Here is a 17,488-nt window from a genome sequence, read left to right on the forward strand (position 1 = left end):
AACTGAGCTGAAAATTAGCAATGACCCATATTAAAATCTGATATTTAGTGGTGCATCCCCCTCAAACTGACCTAATCTGCTAATGAAACTGATCAAAAGAAGTGAAGTGTGAAGAAAACACTAATTCAAGAACTCTTTTCAGCACCCAGTTTAATTTAATGCACTGTCACTGAGAACAAGACTACGAAATATCAGAAAATGTGCAAAATCTGTGGGTGATTCAGTGAAATGTGAGGTTCCCTCTGTGCAACAGGCTGTTTGCACATGTTTGGCAGGAGGACTGTTTGGGGTTCTGGATGCACTGCAGGATCATCAGGGTCCTGTGGACAAATATGATATGTGTAACTCGAGGGGACCATCATCAGGAAGTCCATCATTAAGCCATGAACAACATCTGTGGCAAGTGTCATACGTCTGCATGTTCTCGTCAGATCAGAAAACGCTTAAAGGACACGGACGAACAGCACATCACGTTTGATTTGGAGGCCTTGACGGGTGTGACTTACTGGTCGTTGTCTGTGCAAGTCCAGCGGAAGCCTCTGGACTGGAGGATTTGGATCAGGTCTACAATGGATCCTTGACCACATGATTCTCTGCAGAGGAGAAAAACAAGGAACTTGATTTGTGGATATAAATGTTTACTGCTTTCTGATAACACATCAGTTATGAGGAGACCATAAACTGCAATATAAATGGTTGATAATCAAGCTTTAAAGATCAGTTATAAGTCATTAAAAGCAATTGGGATGCCAGGTTCTGAATGTTGATAAGGCCATTGATGGATTTCAGTCCAGAATCCTCAAGTTTTTCCAGGAGTTGTCCATTAGAGGGTTTATTGGATGGCAGAACGAGCTAACCAGAGGAATTTTTACACAACCTGGCAACCCGGTAGTTCTTATTCCTGGTTTATAATTAACTTAAAACACATCAGCATGAAACGAACAGGAAGTCACTGGTTACAAGGTGACTTATTGGAAAGTGGTACTACTGTATGTGGTAGTACACGTTTATGATCCAACTTTTTACTGTAAAAGAAAGTATCATCAGTTTTAATCCTCACATGAAGGGTCCCTCGAGGTTGGCCACCACCTTGATGTTGACATAATTCACCCTGTGTGGGTTCAGACCGTCCAGTTCAACGCTTCCAAACATGCTGTGAGGCCACAAAAAGAGGATTATCTTCCGTACACTCGACAACACCGCTGCTAAAATTTTTGCTTTGTTAATCTTTTCACCTTTTCCTGTTGAAGGCGTTGGCAATAGACCCGTTCAGTAATACAGTGATGTTGCCACATGCCATTTCTGCAAACTGACAAACAGGCGAAGAAAATCACAAGATTCCACTGCTGGTTCTGGAACAGCATGTTGCATGTAAATGACAAAGAACACAGCTGCGTGTCCTGCAGAACGTCTCTGCGGCTCTGACGTTAAACTCACGTTTTGTGAGGCTTGCCTCCACAAGGAATACACGGGATGATTTCTACACGCCGACCACTCCGGACAAGAGCTGAAATCAAAACCTGTGTGTCAGATTCACAGCCGTCCGTTAGAGGAAGCAGAGTGTCGTCACCTTGATGATTGTTAGATGAGTCATGAATAGTAAGAATAACTGGTTCAGGTGATGCAGTTGGCAGGTTAATCAATCAGCACTGCGGCTGATTAATAAACAAAATTCCTAAAGGCATGGAAAAGCACTTGGGAGTGCAGCTGCAGCTGCCTGAGCGATGAGGTTTCGTTGGAATCCCTGTGCTGCTGAGCTTCCTCCAGAGGTGGAAGCAGTACTCACAGCTTGTACTTAAAGAAAAGTAGCAAAACCTTAGCGTACAAATACTCTGTTGCGAGCATGTTGCATGCATTTAAATTTAAACTTCAGTAAAACTGCAAAAGCTGGATGCACAACACTGAGGAACATTCAAGCTGATATGATGTGTGATGAGTTACACATCCTGCAGATTCAGATCTACATTAACATTCATTTGGAGTCCTGTTTCTGGCCACCTGACAAAATAAATCCAGTATTCCCTCTCCTGCCTGCTGTTTGGAGCTGAGCAGGTGGTGGACAGTGTTTTTTTTTTTTTAGCGTTTCCACTGAAAACATCTTCCTGCTGCTGCTGTGTTAGGTTGCATAACTAAATAAAATTAGCTGAAAGAGGCTAAAATGCTAGAGCTAAACTAATATCATAATTGAGTTGCCGCAGTGTTTCCCAACGTGCAGGTCGAGGGATAGATCGAGGACTTGTGTGCTAATTAACTGGACAGGAAAGAAGAAAATTCTTCTTCTGCTCTTTTGTTTTAAGGCGTCAAAGGCCAAAGAGTGTGTGCTCAAAGGACGGTGTTTAAAGATCTACCAGAGTCTTCCTCCTGTCCACACCAGATGAGGTCGTTGAACATGTAGCCGACCAGCGTGTCCTCCAGCGTCCAGAAGTGACGAACAACAGCCGCATAGCTGTGCATCAGCGTCCTGGTTTTACTCCAGAAGAGGAACTAAACAGAAGGGAAGGGAAATATAAAGCAGCTTAACTCAAAGATTTCCATTTAGTGAAACATTGTGTGGTTTAGGGGCTGAAATCTTACTCTTGCTCACCCTATCACAAGGCCAGGTTTGTGGCATGGCATAAAACATGTGATGATAATCCTCCACCGTCACATTACAAGAGGACTGACGGACGACCGCCGCCTCAAACTGTCTCCAGATGTCCTCACAGTCATACCTACATGGAAACATTGAATATATCGTGATGTTGTTCAGGGCTGCAGCAATTAGTCAATCAATTGATCAGTCATTTGAAAGGAAATTAGTCTGCAACTATTCTTGTAATCAAATAATCATTAAATGCCAAAATTCATTTGGTTAGTTTTATACAATGGTAACCTGAGACATGTTTGAGTTTTGGACTGTTGGTTGGCAGTGGTGGAAGAAGTAAAAGTAATAATACCACACTGAAAATACTCCAAGTCCTGCATTCTAAACCTTATTTAAGTGTAAGTGTTGTCAGCAAAATGTAAAGTATCAAAAGTGAAAGTACTCATTATGCAGTAAAATTGTCCCTGCCAGTGTTTTACTATAATATATGTGGTGTTTTTGGATTATTATCACTGCTTCATTAATGTGTGTACTGAGTTTTACTGATAGATGTTAAAAGGTGCAACATGAAAGAATTGGCCACCTGTTGAATTCATACTCAGCCATCAGTCAGCCACCTCTGGAGGCCTGAGCTACACTGCTGGAATATCGCCTCTTGAGGTACAAAGTGGTATTACAACACAGGACAGGCTAGCTGGCTAGCATGCTAACTTCAGCAGATATCTCTGCAGCACAATACACACCTGTCTTTAACATAACGTCAGAGCTGCTATTTCTTCACATTGTTGATGGATTTAGTACATTTTTGAATGTTTTTTAACTAAAATGATTACATATTGTACCTTTAAGGTTGAGCTAATTTTACTAACTTTACGTACTGCTGGGTGATGTGTTGATGTCCTATGAGGACAGCATGTCTCTAAAAAATCACCTTTCATGAGCTAAACAGCCCTGTGACTTAAGTTCAGGACCTGAACAAGCCATAACACATTATTCTGAATGAATGAATGAATGAATGAATGGCATTTCAAACTGTAAACACTAACAAGATAATATGATAAACTGTTTAAGGCTTAAGCTTTTTTCAAAAGACACCGAAGGAAATGTCATTGAATTATAAATAAAGCCGAGTAAATATAAACTAGACGTTCCCACGAGATAAAACATCTTCTCACACAAAGCGCATCAGTGCGAGCCTTCATCCCACAGTAACCATCTTTGTCTCCTTCTACAGCAGCACAGAAAAGAAGAAAACGCTTTCAACATCAAAACAGTGTTACGACACTGCCTTGATAATCTGCTCGGCCTTTAATATGCTGCCGGAACCAGACGGAGTTCCTCTGCTTTGGGCTTTTGGGAGGAAGGCTTTCAGGTTTTGAGGCTGAAGCCACTGCTGTTAAAGTCAAAGGTCATCAAATGAGCAGGCTCAGTCAGGATTGTAAATAGCATGAGTTTAGATCATCGCACAGTACGTTACCTCAAGCTGGGGTTAACTAGCGTGATGTAATTGTAACACCTTCCAACCGCTATGTGTTTAATGTTGGGGGTTGTCCCGAGCTGGGCTCCCAGTTGTCCAGTGCAGAGCAGGATCACAATAAACCCTTTGAAATGGACACAAAGACAGAAGAAAGAGGACATTATCTATCAAATCAGGGAGAGGCATATCAAAAGAAAGAAACCTGTGGGAACGTCAGGAGGAGTTACTTACATAGCCTGACGCCGATCGTCACAAAGGGCGCAGATGTTTTAGGGGAGCTCGTGATGGTGAGACCCTGCACCGCTTCACTGCGCCTCAGAAAAGATGCGTGTGTGTGCATGCCTTGATCCGCTTTACTGTAGAACAGCAGAAAAAAAGCCAGTTGTTGATTTGACTCCAGGCCAGCAGGTATTTACCAGGAACTCACAAAGAATCAGCGTGACTAAGTGAAATGTAATTTACTGTTGGCATGTACAAAACTCCTTCCCACGTTCTGTTTGGGTTTTTTGGTCTAGAACTGTCACACCTTTGCAAACATCCTGCAGGAGATTTTCACACATGACCTTTACAAAACAATACATCTCCTGGCATCTGAAGGAAACAATTTGCCTTTTTTTTTTTAAATTACAGTGGTTAGCACATGCAATTATAACATACCATGTGAATAAACAGGTAGCATGCCCCGGGGTGAAACGCTAGAAACCAATTCTCACCATTTTCAGTGCAGAAGGTTAAAGTGCAACAAATGGCTCCGTAAATGCTTTGCTCAGGTCAGACTTCTGCCCAAAATCGAGTCCCGCTGTGGTGTGATCTGATGTGAAACCTCCCCTCAGGGCTAATGGCTGTCATGCCCGAGAGGCTCGACAAACGCAGCTCCTTCCCAACCCACAGAGACAGTCTGAACGGACAGATGAGATGTTTTTTCCCAACCTCCTGTTGCAAAGAGCAGATCCGCATGACTCTCATTATGGAGCCATTAAGAGTGTCCCCTCATAGAGTGTGCGCTGTTCTCTGGGAAGTGGTGCAGTGATGTGCAGGAGGAAGACATGCGTCTGTGTTACTGGACGCAGGGTAACATGTGTGTCTCTGCAAAGCATACAGGAAATCATTACAGGTCAGTGTGACGGATATGTGAAGGCCCACAGTGTCAAAGATTATCTGTCATCTACATCTGTTTGTTTCTGTTTCCTCTTTTTAAAGCTACACTGGCACGACGACGGAACACCTACTGCAACACTGCGGTTGGACATTTCTTACAGGTTACTGCAACACTGGGCCGTTCGCCTTGGTTTGCTTCATTAATTTACTGCACATCACTTTATTCTTTCATAATGTTTTTTTTTAGTAAGATTTTGAATGCAGGTCTTTCATGTTTCCACTGTGGTACTCAAACTTCTATTAAGAAAAAGCGTCCATCGCCAGAAACATTTAGGCAATGAAGAGAAGATACATTTCATCACGAGTGTTTTCAAAACATCGCCGATTTGCCAGGCAGCAAGTCCAGATGAGGTGACTCAGTACTTTAATGTGGCAGCTGTGAGGCGGCTGTGTCCTCATTTCTATCTCCTCTGAATAATAACGATCACACATAAACTCAGATTGTTACTGCTGAAGTGTCTGAAGGGCCTGATTCCCATAGAAACAAACACTCGTCGGGGATGAGCGAGCTGGCACATTTACATTTGTCTGACCTGTCTGACCCCACATGTTTGGAGCCTAGCCTCCTCAGGGCTGGTGTGTTAATGTCACAGAGCTGAACTTAACATGGAGCATCAGATAGTGCTGCCTGTAACAGGACACACAGCACAGGTCATGGATGCAGCTATTATAAGATCAGCAGAGTTATTTTTACAGCGAGCTGAGTCGTCTCCGGTGCTTTTCCTCACCTTTCAGCACAGATTGGTCCATAATGAAAACTGCGGAGAGCACAGAAGCCTCCGTTTGTGCGGCTTCAGTCAGCGGAGGCGCACACAAAACAACTTCCATGTGTTTTGCTTCTTTCTCTTCTCTATGGCATCATATCTAGAACATAATCTACTGAAATGTCCATCAAGGTATCAGTGTGAAAGGTGTGTAGATTAATTAACTTGTAGATTAATTTCACAGTGATGACGTTCAGGCGTCACTGAATGTTTCCGGGACTTTGCAGAAACATCAGTACTCTTGTTGTTGTACATGAAAGCCGTCTGAGGTTAAATCTGTAAGACAGTGAGGATGAGAAAGTCCACAGTTTAGAAACAATAACTTTTCATTAACCATCATTAGTTGAAACATGTTTTACTGTAGAAAAAAGTCAGTTCTGGATTTGATGCCAGACCAGCAGAACTCACAAGAAGTCAGCGTGACTGACTGAAATGTAATTTACTGTTGGCATGTACAAACTTCTTCCCACCTTCTGTTTGGGGTTTTTTGGTGAGAGCTGTCACACCTTTGCAAACATCCTGCAGGAGAAGGGGCAAAATGTAAAAAATGACAAAGCAGATTGGATTATTCTCAGAGAGTTAGTTTAGTTTTCCTTCTTTTCCAATGTTTCCGCACAGGAGAAGAAACAAATTAACTTCAAGGCTAACCACAAAGAAAACAGAATAATTAAAGAAATGCAACCAACATTTGTGAAGTTATAACTCGCAAATATTTTGCATTTTAAATGGCCAGAAGTACCTTGGTCAGTTGTAATCAATGGGGTTCTATTTTGACAAGTATTTCATCCTTTAATGTCACTTCAGTATTAAAGCAACATCAAAGTTGCCTGCAGCACTAAAAGCCTCCACACAGCATCATGTTGGACCCAGTGGAGCTGTCACAGTGTTGCTGCTGCCACCTTCTGGCCTAAAGACTGAACTGATGTGCTGGTTTCTGTATCAGTGCAGAGCCGCTAACAGCTGCAGCCTGTCCATGACCTCTCATACAACATGCACACACATGCAAACTTTTCAGCTAAAGTTCACACTGTGGATACCTAATATTTATTTTGAGTGAGCAGAAAAACATGTCATGTCACTGATCTGAACTGCAGCGTAATGACATATTCAGCCTTTAAACAAATTTAAAGGCGCTCACGGCTCGTCCTTTAATGCACCACGTCTTGGGACCAGCGACCGGCTTGATGCTCAAATTCCGTCCATTAAACCTGTATTGAAGCGATTCATCATTTCAGGCTTTTCAGATGACAAAGTCTGACATGGCTGCCGTAATTAGAAAAGTCAAAGCCTGCATAAAGAGGCTCTGTGAACGTGGTTTGGACTGTGGATGAGAGCTGGGCTGCTGTGACAGGACAGAGTTCCTGCTCTGTGGTCTAGGAACACTCCTATCCTCCTCCTGTGTCCACTATTGTGCCAGGAAATGAAACCAAAGTCAGTCCAAACTCCAGGAGAGCTGATTCATTCCAAACTGACTCTTGTTGCTCCCACCTTTCCCGCCTACACCTTCATACGACACTGTTATGCAGACCCTCTGCCCTCTGCGCTCCAGCTTCCAGTAACAGCGTCCCTCCAGGCTGCACAGCACCTCCTTCCGGTGGTCAGATCTCCCTGGGTGGTCGGGGACTGGTGGAGGATGCTCGATGCATGTGGCCTCCGTGGAGTGTCAGGGTGGGCTGCGTCTGGACTCACAGTGAGGTCTTTCCGGTCTGATACCAAGAGTAGAATAAAAGATACTGTTTTTTGTTGAAGAGAGGGAAAAACTTTCCCCTTGAAAACTTTTTTTTTTGCTAACTCATGTTTTTTCATACATTCACACGCACATCTCTCCACCCATCCGCCCACACACACACACACACACACACACACACACACACACACACACAAATACCCTCACACCAGACATCTACCCTTACCTGTACTGAATAAATCATAATCCCTACTTCCTATGCTGACACAACTTTGACTTTGATATGCACTTACAGCTTTATAAACTCAGTGTTTATGGGTGTCCATGAGATCAAAAGCCATATAAATATTAAAAAGATTTATGGAAATCATCTATTTGATGCCTCTGTTTCTGACCAGGAAAAGTTTACACTGAATTGTACTCGTCTCCTCAGTTTCCTCCAAGGAGAAATGACTTCTCTTGGCCTTCTAGCCAATGAGAGCGTACACTGGACGTCCCAGAGGCATTTATTGACCAATGAGAGTGAGATTAGCCTTTTAGTCCCACCCTACCAAAGCTAGGAAGCAACACTTGCAAAGTCGACCTGTTTGGAGGTGGGTTGAATTAGCTTTAGCACGTAGAAACTCTGAGTACTATAGTCAATTACAACACAAATAAAGATTAATTAGCTTCTGGAAAAAACGTAAATTTAATGTGTGTAAATAGCAGTAGCTGTCATTATGCTCAGCGGCCGTTTATCCGTGCTTCCTCCGGTCAAAGCTAACTAGCATAGGTAGCTAATTAAGCTAAAGGGGCAACGGTCGCTAACAGAATTACTCGTTTTTTAAGCAAGTTAACCTTCTTCTCCAGCCGGTAGCTGACTGTTTGTATCAGTAGGTGAATTAACTATCCCAAAGTGAGCGGAAAACTTCTGTGAATGTGAGTGAATCTATGAATGAGTGTCGCTTTCCTCCCCAACAGGACCCTGATCTGTATCTGAATATATTTCCTCCTCATCCCTGCCAGCATGAGTGATCCATGGCAGGAGTGTATGGATCACTGTGTGGAGGTCACCAAACAGGCTGGCAAGGTGAGTGAATGCTGCTGCAACTTCCTTTTTTAATCAGTGAGTTACCTTAAGTTGAAACATTCACTTTTGTAGTATCACAGCAGTAGTAGTAACTTGCAGGTACATCATAGTCAGTACAGTCAGACAGACTCAGCTTAAATGGCACCTTTGCCATGCAAAGACTATTTACAACACTCACAAGGATGCCAAAGGAGCTGAAAGGCATGGAGGGGAGAGTTTGACCTTTAAAACAGCAGTTTTCTCCATGAAGCATGTGTTTGAATGCCACGGGGCTGAATGTTAGGGATAAAAGAGAGAGATGAATGATAGACAGGATCAGTTTACAGTAGCATTGAGTCAGTACATGCATGTGCAGGATGTTGAAATAATCCAAAACAGAAAACTGTAGACTGGACAAGACTTTTTCCTGCTGCAGAGAAATGAGAATATAACTTGGCTTGACAGTCATCGGTGTGAATACGGACAGTTAAATTGTCATCTAGCTGTATTCAGAGCAGGTTTTTGTATTTTTTAATAATTCACATCCACCTATCTCATGTGCAAAATGGGATTGATTTCAGGAGAAACCTGTAGTAAAGACAACACATACCTAAAGGTGTTTTTGCTCTGGAGCTTCAGCTAATTATCTCTGAGCCATTGTTGCCAGCAGTATGTTACCATAACACACAACATGTTAGGCTAATTAAAGGAGCAGATGTAGTCAGTCATCCAAAAAATCCCCTCGCTGAGTTTGTCATCGCTGTGTTTCTGCCAGATGATCCGCGAGGCGCTCCAGAAGGACATCGCCGTCATGCAGAAGAGCTCGCCGGTTGACCTGGTGACCGAGACGGACCAGAAAGTGGAGCAGCTCATTATATCCTCCATCAAGGAAAAGTACCCCACTCACAGGTACTTAACCAGCAAATGGGGACATCAGAGGTGGTAACACTGAAGGATGTAAAGGGAATAATGTGTTATTAGTGTGGTGTTATTCAGTCTCTCCTTATTTTCCTTATTTTCTTGCCATCTTATTATCATTTTTACTGTTTTATGGTATTGAAGGCTTCATCTCACTTTCTTATTTTGTTTCAAGCATGTCCTCTCATTTTTTCTTCTGACTCATCCTGGCAGAGCTGTTGCCAAGAAATATTGATGTCATGAGCCGCAAAAAAATGAGTAGAAACCAAAAACAAAGCATCTAAATCTTGTAAGGATGAGGATTTATTCAGTTAACTGTGAATATAACGATCTTAAGAATTTTGTAAAGCCGTCTTTGCATGACCTGAATTACATTCTGGTGGTTGTTGATTTGTTAATTTTTTGTTGGACTAAAAAACTTAAAAAAACCTGTCAAATATCCACCAAAGATAACTGCAGAATGAAAATCTCCTCCAGGATGCTGACGTGCCTGAAATCGAGGAAAAAGCACTGAGCACACGTGGGAGGAAAACTCGACATAATATCACATATTATAGACTCGGATAGAAAGTGAAAGTAAACGCAGCAGGTTAACAGTATCAGGTGCAACAGCATCACTCATTTTACAGTTGAGGTAACATGTTAATCACCGTTTCTGATTTTTTTTCGGTCTGATTTTGCAGCTTCATTGGTGAGGAGTCAGTGGCAGCAGGCGCTCCCAGTGTTTTAACAGACAATCCCACTTGGATCATCGACCCAATCGACGGAACCACCAACTTTGTTCACAGGTACCGCCTGCGCTGAAAGACTGTTAAAGCCATCGAGAAGCCTGATACGGCTCTGGATTCGTTTTATCTCTGTCGCTCCTTAACTATTTTTATCTTTTAATTAGGTTCTCTCTTGGATTGTCCTCTCTGTCAGGGATAATTAGACAACGTAGATGAAACTGAACTGATAATAGAAATTGATTCCTCGGAGCTTAAACCTAGAGGGAGTTCATTAAATGGATGTTTTATATTGTACATTTCTTTCATGCAGGTTCCCGTTTGTGTCTGTATCAATTGGCTTCACTGTGAACAAAGAGGTGGGTTTTATTGTTGGAGAGTCGCACATTTTTTTCACACTGCAGCAGCTTTAGTATAAGAAACATCAGCATAGGAATCGTCCCAATAACCCTGTGACTAGTACAGTAGTTTATCCATGGCTGCTGTTCTATTCTTAGCCCTCCACCCACACCACATTGACGCCTGCTGTGTTCTGTGCTGCTTCTTGGCCTCAGGTGGAGTTCGGGATCGTCTACAGCTGCATCGAGGACAAACTGTACACGGCGCGGAAAGGCAAAGGCGCGTTCTGCAACGGGGTCCCTATCAAAGTGTCCGGACAGGAAGGTGAATATTGAAAATCACGTCAAGCTTCAGTGTTGCAGTTTTTAACAGATCCACCAGGTGGAGGTAATAGCACAGCTATCTTCTCTGCTTGTTCCAACAGTTCTGTTTAGAAAAAACTCAGAGATAGAAGTTGTTCTTTACTGACTGCTTCTTTTTTGCCTTTTTTCATCCAAGATATTAGCCAATCTCTGGTGCTGACAGAAATGGGCTTCAAGAAGGATCCTGAGCATTTTAAAACCATGTTGGCCAACATCAAGACCATCCTGACCATCCCAGTCCATGGGTAAATAAACACTGACGCACAAGTTGTAATCCTTAACATTTCAGTGGTGGTTGATCTGGTGGCTCCTGTGGTAAAGACGTTAGCAGAAACACACCAGAAGAGCAGCCGGTGTGTCTGTTTACAGTGCAGCCAAACAGATCCGTGTTGTTTTATTCAAGCAGAGCCTCAAAATAATTGCAGCCACTATCTGATTTTATGCATGCAGTGAGTTTTCTAAACAACAGCAGGTGACTGTGAGGTGAGGAGTTGGAGGTGTGCGGCCTGTCGAAGCCTCCTTCCTGTTCCTGTACAGCCTTTAAAATGAAACGAATGATCCATGAATTGTGCTGAAAACGACCGTTGTCATTTTTTGAAGACACATTTTTAATGGTAATGGACTGGTCAGAGCTAAACATTGTGTTTCCTGTTGCTGCTTCACAATAAAAGCCATTCTTTTTTTTGCTAAGTGAAGCTGCGTTAGCTGGACTGTTATACAGCTTTAGGGGTGAACTGTGGAAATGGGTAAGAATAGAAACACTGGATTACATGGATGCATTGTTTCCTGTGAATCCCTCGTGTGTGTGAAGCCAGTTTGAATCCAGAGTGGGAATGACGTACTCCGCTGCTAACAATTGAAAGTGCTACACGGAGAGGCGCTCTGGTAGCCTAAGGCCTCGCTGTTAGGTGTGAAAAATTATCCAGATATACTATGAGCCGCAGCGGAAGGAGGGGAGGAGTTTTGTGTTGTTGTTTTTGTCGCTGCCGCTTGTGATTTCTCCCTCTTTAAATGAGTCAGAGAGCAAATGAGTAAATCAGGTGTGCCAAACACCTGATTTAGTGTTTGGGCACACTAAATCAGGTTTGTGTCGCCTCCAGTTAGGAGGCGGTGTAATGATTAAAGCGCCTACTACACGATTCCCAGCCTGTGGGCCTTTGCTGCGTGTCATACTCCTCTGTCTCCACCACATTGTCCACATGTCCGTAAAGGCAAAAATGACCAAAATAATTCATTTCTGAGTTAAAATTATTACAGAACTTCAGTGCCATAAGTACGCCAGACTTGAATAGTGTCACAAACGGGGTCTGATTCCATGAAAATCTTAAGGATCACAACTTAAAACACTCACAAACACACTCTGAACTTTTACTAAACCATCTGGGGAGCCCAATGCAGAGCAGACATCCTATTTCCATCCACAGTGTCCGCTCCCCGGGCAGTGCAGCTGTCAACATGTGTCTGGTTGCGTGCGGGTCGGCTGACGCTTACTACCACATGGGCATCCACTGCTGGGACATGGCTGGAGGGGCTGCGGTCGTTACCGAGGCTGGAGGAGTTATCGTGGACATCTCAGGTGAGTCTCTGAGAAAATGTGAGCTGTTCACACACCAGCTTTTCAGAGGCTGCTGAGTCACTGGATGAAATGAGGGAAGTGGGCAACAGGGTGATTGGCTGGTGGAGAGGCTGCAGGATTGCTGAAGGAGATTATTTTTCGGAGCAGAGTGGCGAGAATGAGTCGCTGTTCTGTCAGCGTAAACACACAGAAGGTATTAATGTTATTCCTTTTTCATTGTTAATAATTCTTATTAGTTTTTACGTCTAATTCTGCTCACAAAGGCGTGTGAATCACAGTCAGAGATGGGGAACAGGGCAGCTGGCGGTTTTGTTCTTGAAACAGGAAGTGGCGAGGTTTGAGAAAGGTGATGTTGATTTCAACAAAGCTGCCACTGACGTAACAGCTGACCTGAGATTAAGGATGTTAAGGACGCTGTTCGTCAAGTCAAACCACCACTGCTGACAGTGACTGTGCTGTTCAGAGTGAGCACACGCTCTTTGTTCAGTTTCTATGTATTCAAAAAGTGCAGAGGACGAGTGCGAGTGTTTGGAGCAAACTAAAAGCACGGATGGCAGCGACTTTCAAGGGTCAAGTGACAGAAAAGAGATGTGTCCAGCATGAGAAGTGAAGGTTATGACTCGCTGAACAGCTCTCCAGCTTAAACTCTGATGTTGGAAATTTGTCACCACACCTTCACAGTCTGCTACACGGAGCATATGACTTTGTCAGCCCTCACAATTAGCTTGGCACTTAGCAACTGCTCTTGTACACACGAGCATCTCAGAATGTGTGCACTGGTTTCAGTGTATAAAAGCGTATTACTGTAGGACGTCTTTGACCTCACACTAAATCAGGTGTGCCCAAACTTTTTCTCTATCTATATTTAAAATGAACTGAGATCCATGTATTTAATGTTTGACCTCATCAGCTTCATCGATTCTTGTAAATATCTGCTTATTCTGAATCTGATGCAGCAACACGTAGCAAAGACTGGTGGTATGGTCCAAGAACACCTGTTTGGAACATTCCACAGGTAAACAGGTTGATTGGTAACAGGTGATGGTATCATGATTGGGTATGAATGGGGCATCCTGGAAAGGCTCAGCCGCTCATAAGCGAGGATGGAGTGAGGTTCACCACTTTGTGAACACATGATTGGACAAAGGATTTTACTATATGGACTTAGGAACACTTATTTTACTTGATTTAAACAATTTCCTCATTAGTTTATGGTCTCAGTCATTAGTTTCAAGTCCTCTTAAATCCTGCTTGATGTTCATTTTGTAACTAATGGTCCCATTCAGAGGAAAATAGACGATAGAGCAGGATATGCTTTAGTCCCTACCACGGCCTGTCCTCGGGATCTCAGTCAGATCCAATCAGGATAGAGGCGTAGCAATGCGTATCCACGGCAGCTCCACCCTCTCGTCCAAATATGGTCACTGCTGGCTCCAAAAAAACAAGATGGAGATGACCACAATGCAAAACTGGAGGCTTCAGAACAGTAATCCTCGAACCAATCGGTTGGTTTACACTACCAGCGCTACCACATGCAACATGGAGCAAGTGCAGTTCAACATTATTCCAGTGACACTACTGTTTCCTCTTTTCGTCCAGGTGGACCGTTCGATCTGATGTCTCGGAGGCTAATCGTCGCCAGCAGCAGAGCGATAGCAGATCGCATCGCTAAAGAGATAACGCAGTTTCACGTCGGCAGGGACGACACAGATGGCGAGTAAACGGCTATTTAAACATGTCTTATATTTAACAGGTCTCGATTCCGTCTCTGCCTTAAGAACCAAAACGATAAACTTACCTCTGTAGAACAGCTGAGCGGGCTTGTTACATATGCAGCACTGCGACTTTCAGACGTCTGTCTGCTTTGTTTTTAAGTCATCCACGACCATGGGTTCACACTTGGATGTTCTGTTTTCATTTACGCACACACTCACACAAACATTAGCTTCACTTACCTTTGGGTGAGGTGTGTGGTGTGTTCGCCCGTCGCCTCCCTTCAGTGAATGTGGTTGACAAACAGCGGCGTAACATCACACTGTTAAATGTTACGTTCTCGTGCTTCGATGGTCACAGGAACTGCATAATTATGTTGTGTCGTTTTTGCTTTCTACATAACTTGTGTTGAGGAAAATATTGAGAAAATACAGATAAGCGTTGTTGAGAATCTATTTGGCATTAGGAAGCCGTGCATATACAACCCTGTTTCCAAAAACGCTGGGACACTGAAAAATGTAAATAGAAACAGAATGTGATCATTTGCAAAACACTGAAACTCCATATTTAATCAAAAATAGCACGAACACATGAAACGCTGAAACTGAGAAGTGTCATTGTTTTTGAAAATGACTCCTCATTTAGAATTTGATGCCAGCAACATGTTCTGAAACAGTTTGGACACTGGCAACAAAAGACTGGGAAAGTTGTGAAACGCTAAAAGAAAACAGCTGGTGGAACAAGTTTATTAGGCTAACTGGCACCATGTTAGTAACACAGTGTCCACACTTTAGTGGAAACAGGGTTGTATTATCTGGAAGGAAAATGCGTTGATGGTATGTTCGCTGCCGGTTTGAAGAGGCTGCTTTGGGCCTGGGTCTGTCGGCTGGGGTTGCTTAAAGACAACGTTCAGCTTCCAGATAGTGTATTGGATTCTATCTTCTGAGTTACTAGAAATACTCACTGGTTGCACCTTTGGGAGACGGTGTAATAAGTCACCGCATCATATTTTCATAACACGCACTTGATTTTATGGTACTGTTATAGTCAGCCTTTTTTTATTCTTTGTATTTCTTAATGTGGACAGATGCAGTCAAAAAATCAAGGAATTTAATTGATAAAATACCTCCATACAGTCATTTTATTGTAAATGTGTTGAGCTTTGGATCAATAAAGTTGCTTTTCCATGTAGGATTTTGGTGCTTGTTATTGTTTTTAGTTTAAAGATTAATTTATTTATACAGTAAGTGGATAAATTTCAGTGCCGTCACTAGTTTGCACTAAAGTTAATGCAGGAGGATGTACTCCAAACACTGTACATATAACTACTGTACTGTAAGTCCAGACTGAAACAATGTGTGATTTATGTTTTAATATTAAGTGGTTTTTGTAAGGACGTAAAGGAGGCAGCCAATAAAAAGCACTCTGAATATCTCCTGCTCATGCCCAGCCTCTTTCTGACACACTAGAGATGGATAAATTCATGTCATTAAAGCCCTGCAGAGGCAGGTGTCAGCCTGCATCCACATGTCAGCCATGCTCGTAAACTGACAAGCAAAGCCCGACTAAATGCCGACGTAGCAATTTCACTATCTTTGACTAATTACCGGAGTTCAGTGTCATGACTTGTTCTCCCTGAAAGTCAGAAATAAACCATCCCCGACCCAAAAGACAAAATTAAGAGGACAAAATGCCATAAAATCTGCCAAAGCCATGCAGTGTCCTGCAAAGTTATTACTCCTTCACCAAGAAAACAAAAGCCGCTCCACCAGCCTGCATGTCCTGAAATATGATTTTCTGTGGAACGCATCGGAGAATGGAAAATCCCTCCGTCTTCAATCTCCAGCAAGGCTCCTAAACACCTTCGTGACATCCTAACAGCGAGCTGAATCACAGCATAAATAAACGTCCGCATTTGCCCTGACCTAGAAAAATGATAAACTGTCTTTTCTCCTTATAAAACCTATAAAGTAAAAGGAAGAAAGAAAGGAACGCGTCTCTTGCGGCAAACAGAAAAACAGGCCTCTGAAACTCATGAAGGAGCAGAAAAAAGCCACTGACTGCTACCGTTGTGATTTAGTAGAGAGATAAAAGCTTTCCCGGCCATTACACCATGTAAAATCCTCTGCTGCATTTCCCCTGCCCTTTCGTTCGCTGCTGCAGATGCTGCACATGCAGAGCGGCGGACTGCCCCCCGGGCTGATCTGCTCTATGAAATAGCCTCGAGTTTTGCTCTCCACGGGCCGTTGTGTCTGTTTTTTCAGCTTGTGTTTGCTGATGACTAACAAATGGTTTTAAAACACTTTACTTGAGCAAACCCCGGTCTTAAAGTGCCTCAGTCCCCACTACAGAAATCAATGGTCCATGTTAGTCTGCAGCAGGGGGTTCAGACGTAATCTCCAGTGTCGGGAATGATTTCCAGAGTCAGACAGCTGAAGTCCGTCCTCTGTCAACTCCACCTTTACACCAACAGCTGCTCAACAAGTCTTATTGGATCACCGTCTTTTGAATTTTAATGCGTTTTTACTTGTTTACAGAGTCATTAATGGTGCAGCCATCCAAGTCTACTTTACTGTGTGTCCTGGATGCTGTTAAAGGAAGTACCAACCATTGTTCTTTGAACAAACTGGCAGGGCTGTGCTTTCCTGCTGCATCCCTGGAGACTGGAGAGGCTGGCTCTGCAGACGTCTATTAGCTTTCTCTTTGGTGCAATTACTTGCTACTTCAGTTTCCATACCCCGATATGTACATTTTGTGCTCTGCCTGTGGCTTGATCTGCCATCATGTGTTAGAGTGCATTTCCAGAGTAAAATGCAAATAGGAGCAGAATACAAAGTGGTGAACCTCGCCCCGTCCTCACTTGTGAAGGACTGAACGTTTCGAGAATGCTTTCATACCCAATCGTGATACTTCCACAACTGCAGAATGGGTTGTTATAGAATTCGGCACGTATACTCATGATACCCAGAGGATGAACCCTACTGACTTTGGTGACCCCCTGACTCGTCATCTAGTGCCACCAAGGTATTGAATGTCAATACCTTTGATCACCCGTCAACTTAGCATAGCACCTGCATGGATCACGTCCACTCATTTATGGCCAATGCCTGAAAAACTAATTGCATTCCAGTCAGCTT

General features: G+C 43.1%; 2 protein-coding genes across 2 annotated transcripts; one reads left to right on the plus strand and one right to left on the minus strand.

The window, feature by feature from the left end:
- Window positions 1-151: 151 nt before the first annotated feature.
- Window positions 152-4,935, minus strand: LOC143314382 (ADP-ribosyl cyclase/cyclic ADP-ribose hydrolase 1-like). The gene is made up of 10 exons (XM_076721359.1): window positions 4,775-4,935; window positions 4,293-4,417; window positions 4,062-4,185; window positions 2,585-2,711; window positions 2,349-2,484; window positions 1,438-1,520; window positions 1,236-1,309; window positions 1,061-1,153; window positions 507-593; window positions 152-320 (listed from the first exon to the last, which is right to left on the minus strand). The coding sequence occupies exons 2-10, from the start codon at window positions 4,399-4,401 to the stop codon at window positions 221-223; spliced, it is 933 nt and encodes a 310-aa protein (XP_076577474.1). The 5' UTR covers window positions 4,402-4,417; window positions 4,775-4,935; the 3' UTR covers window positions 152-220.
- A 3,268-nt stretch (window positions 4,936-8,203) lies between these two features.
- LOC143340112 (inositol monophosphatase 1-like) lies at window positions 8,204-15,786 on the plus strand. The gene is made up of 9 exons (XM_076761734.1): window positions 8,204-8,263; window positions 8,631-8,739; window positions 9,494-9,627; window positions 10,320-10,424; window positions 10,675-10,720; window positions 10,916-11,024; window positions 11,199-11,307; window positions 12,487-12,638; window positions 14,238-15,786. Exons 2-9 carry the CDS (start codon window positions 8,677-8,679, stop codon window positions 14,357-14,359), a joined length of 840 nt encoding a protein of 279 aa, XP_076617849.1. The 5' UTR covers window positions 8,204-8,263; window positions 8,631-8,676; the 3' UTR covers window positions 14,360-15,786.
- Window positions 15,787-17,488: the final 1,702 nt, after the last annotated feature.

Source organism: Chaetodon auriga, chromosome 21, assembly GCF_051107435.1.
Source record: "Chaetodon auriga isolate fChaAug3 chromosome 21, fChaAug3.hap1, whole genome shotgun sequence".
NCBI lineage: Eukaryota > Metazoa > Chordata > Actinopteri > Chaetodontiformes > Chaetodontidae > Chaetodon > Chaetodon auriga.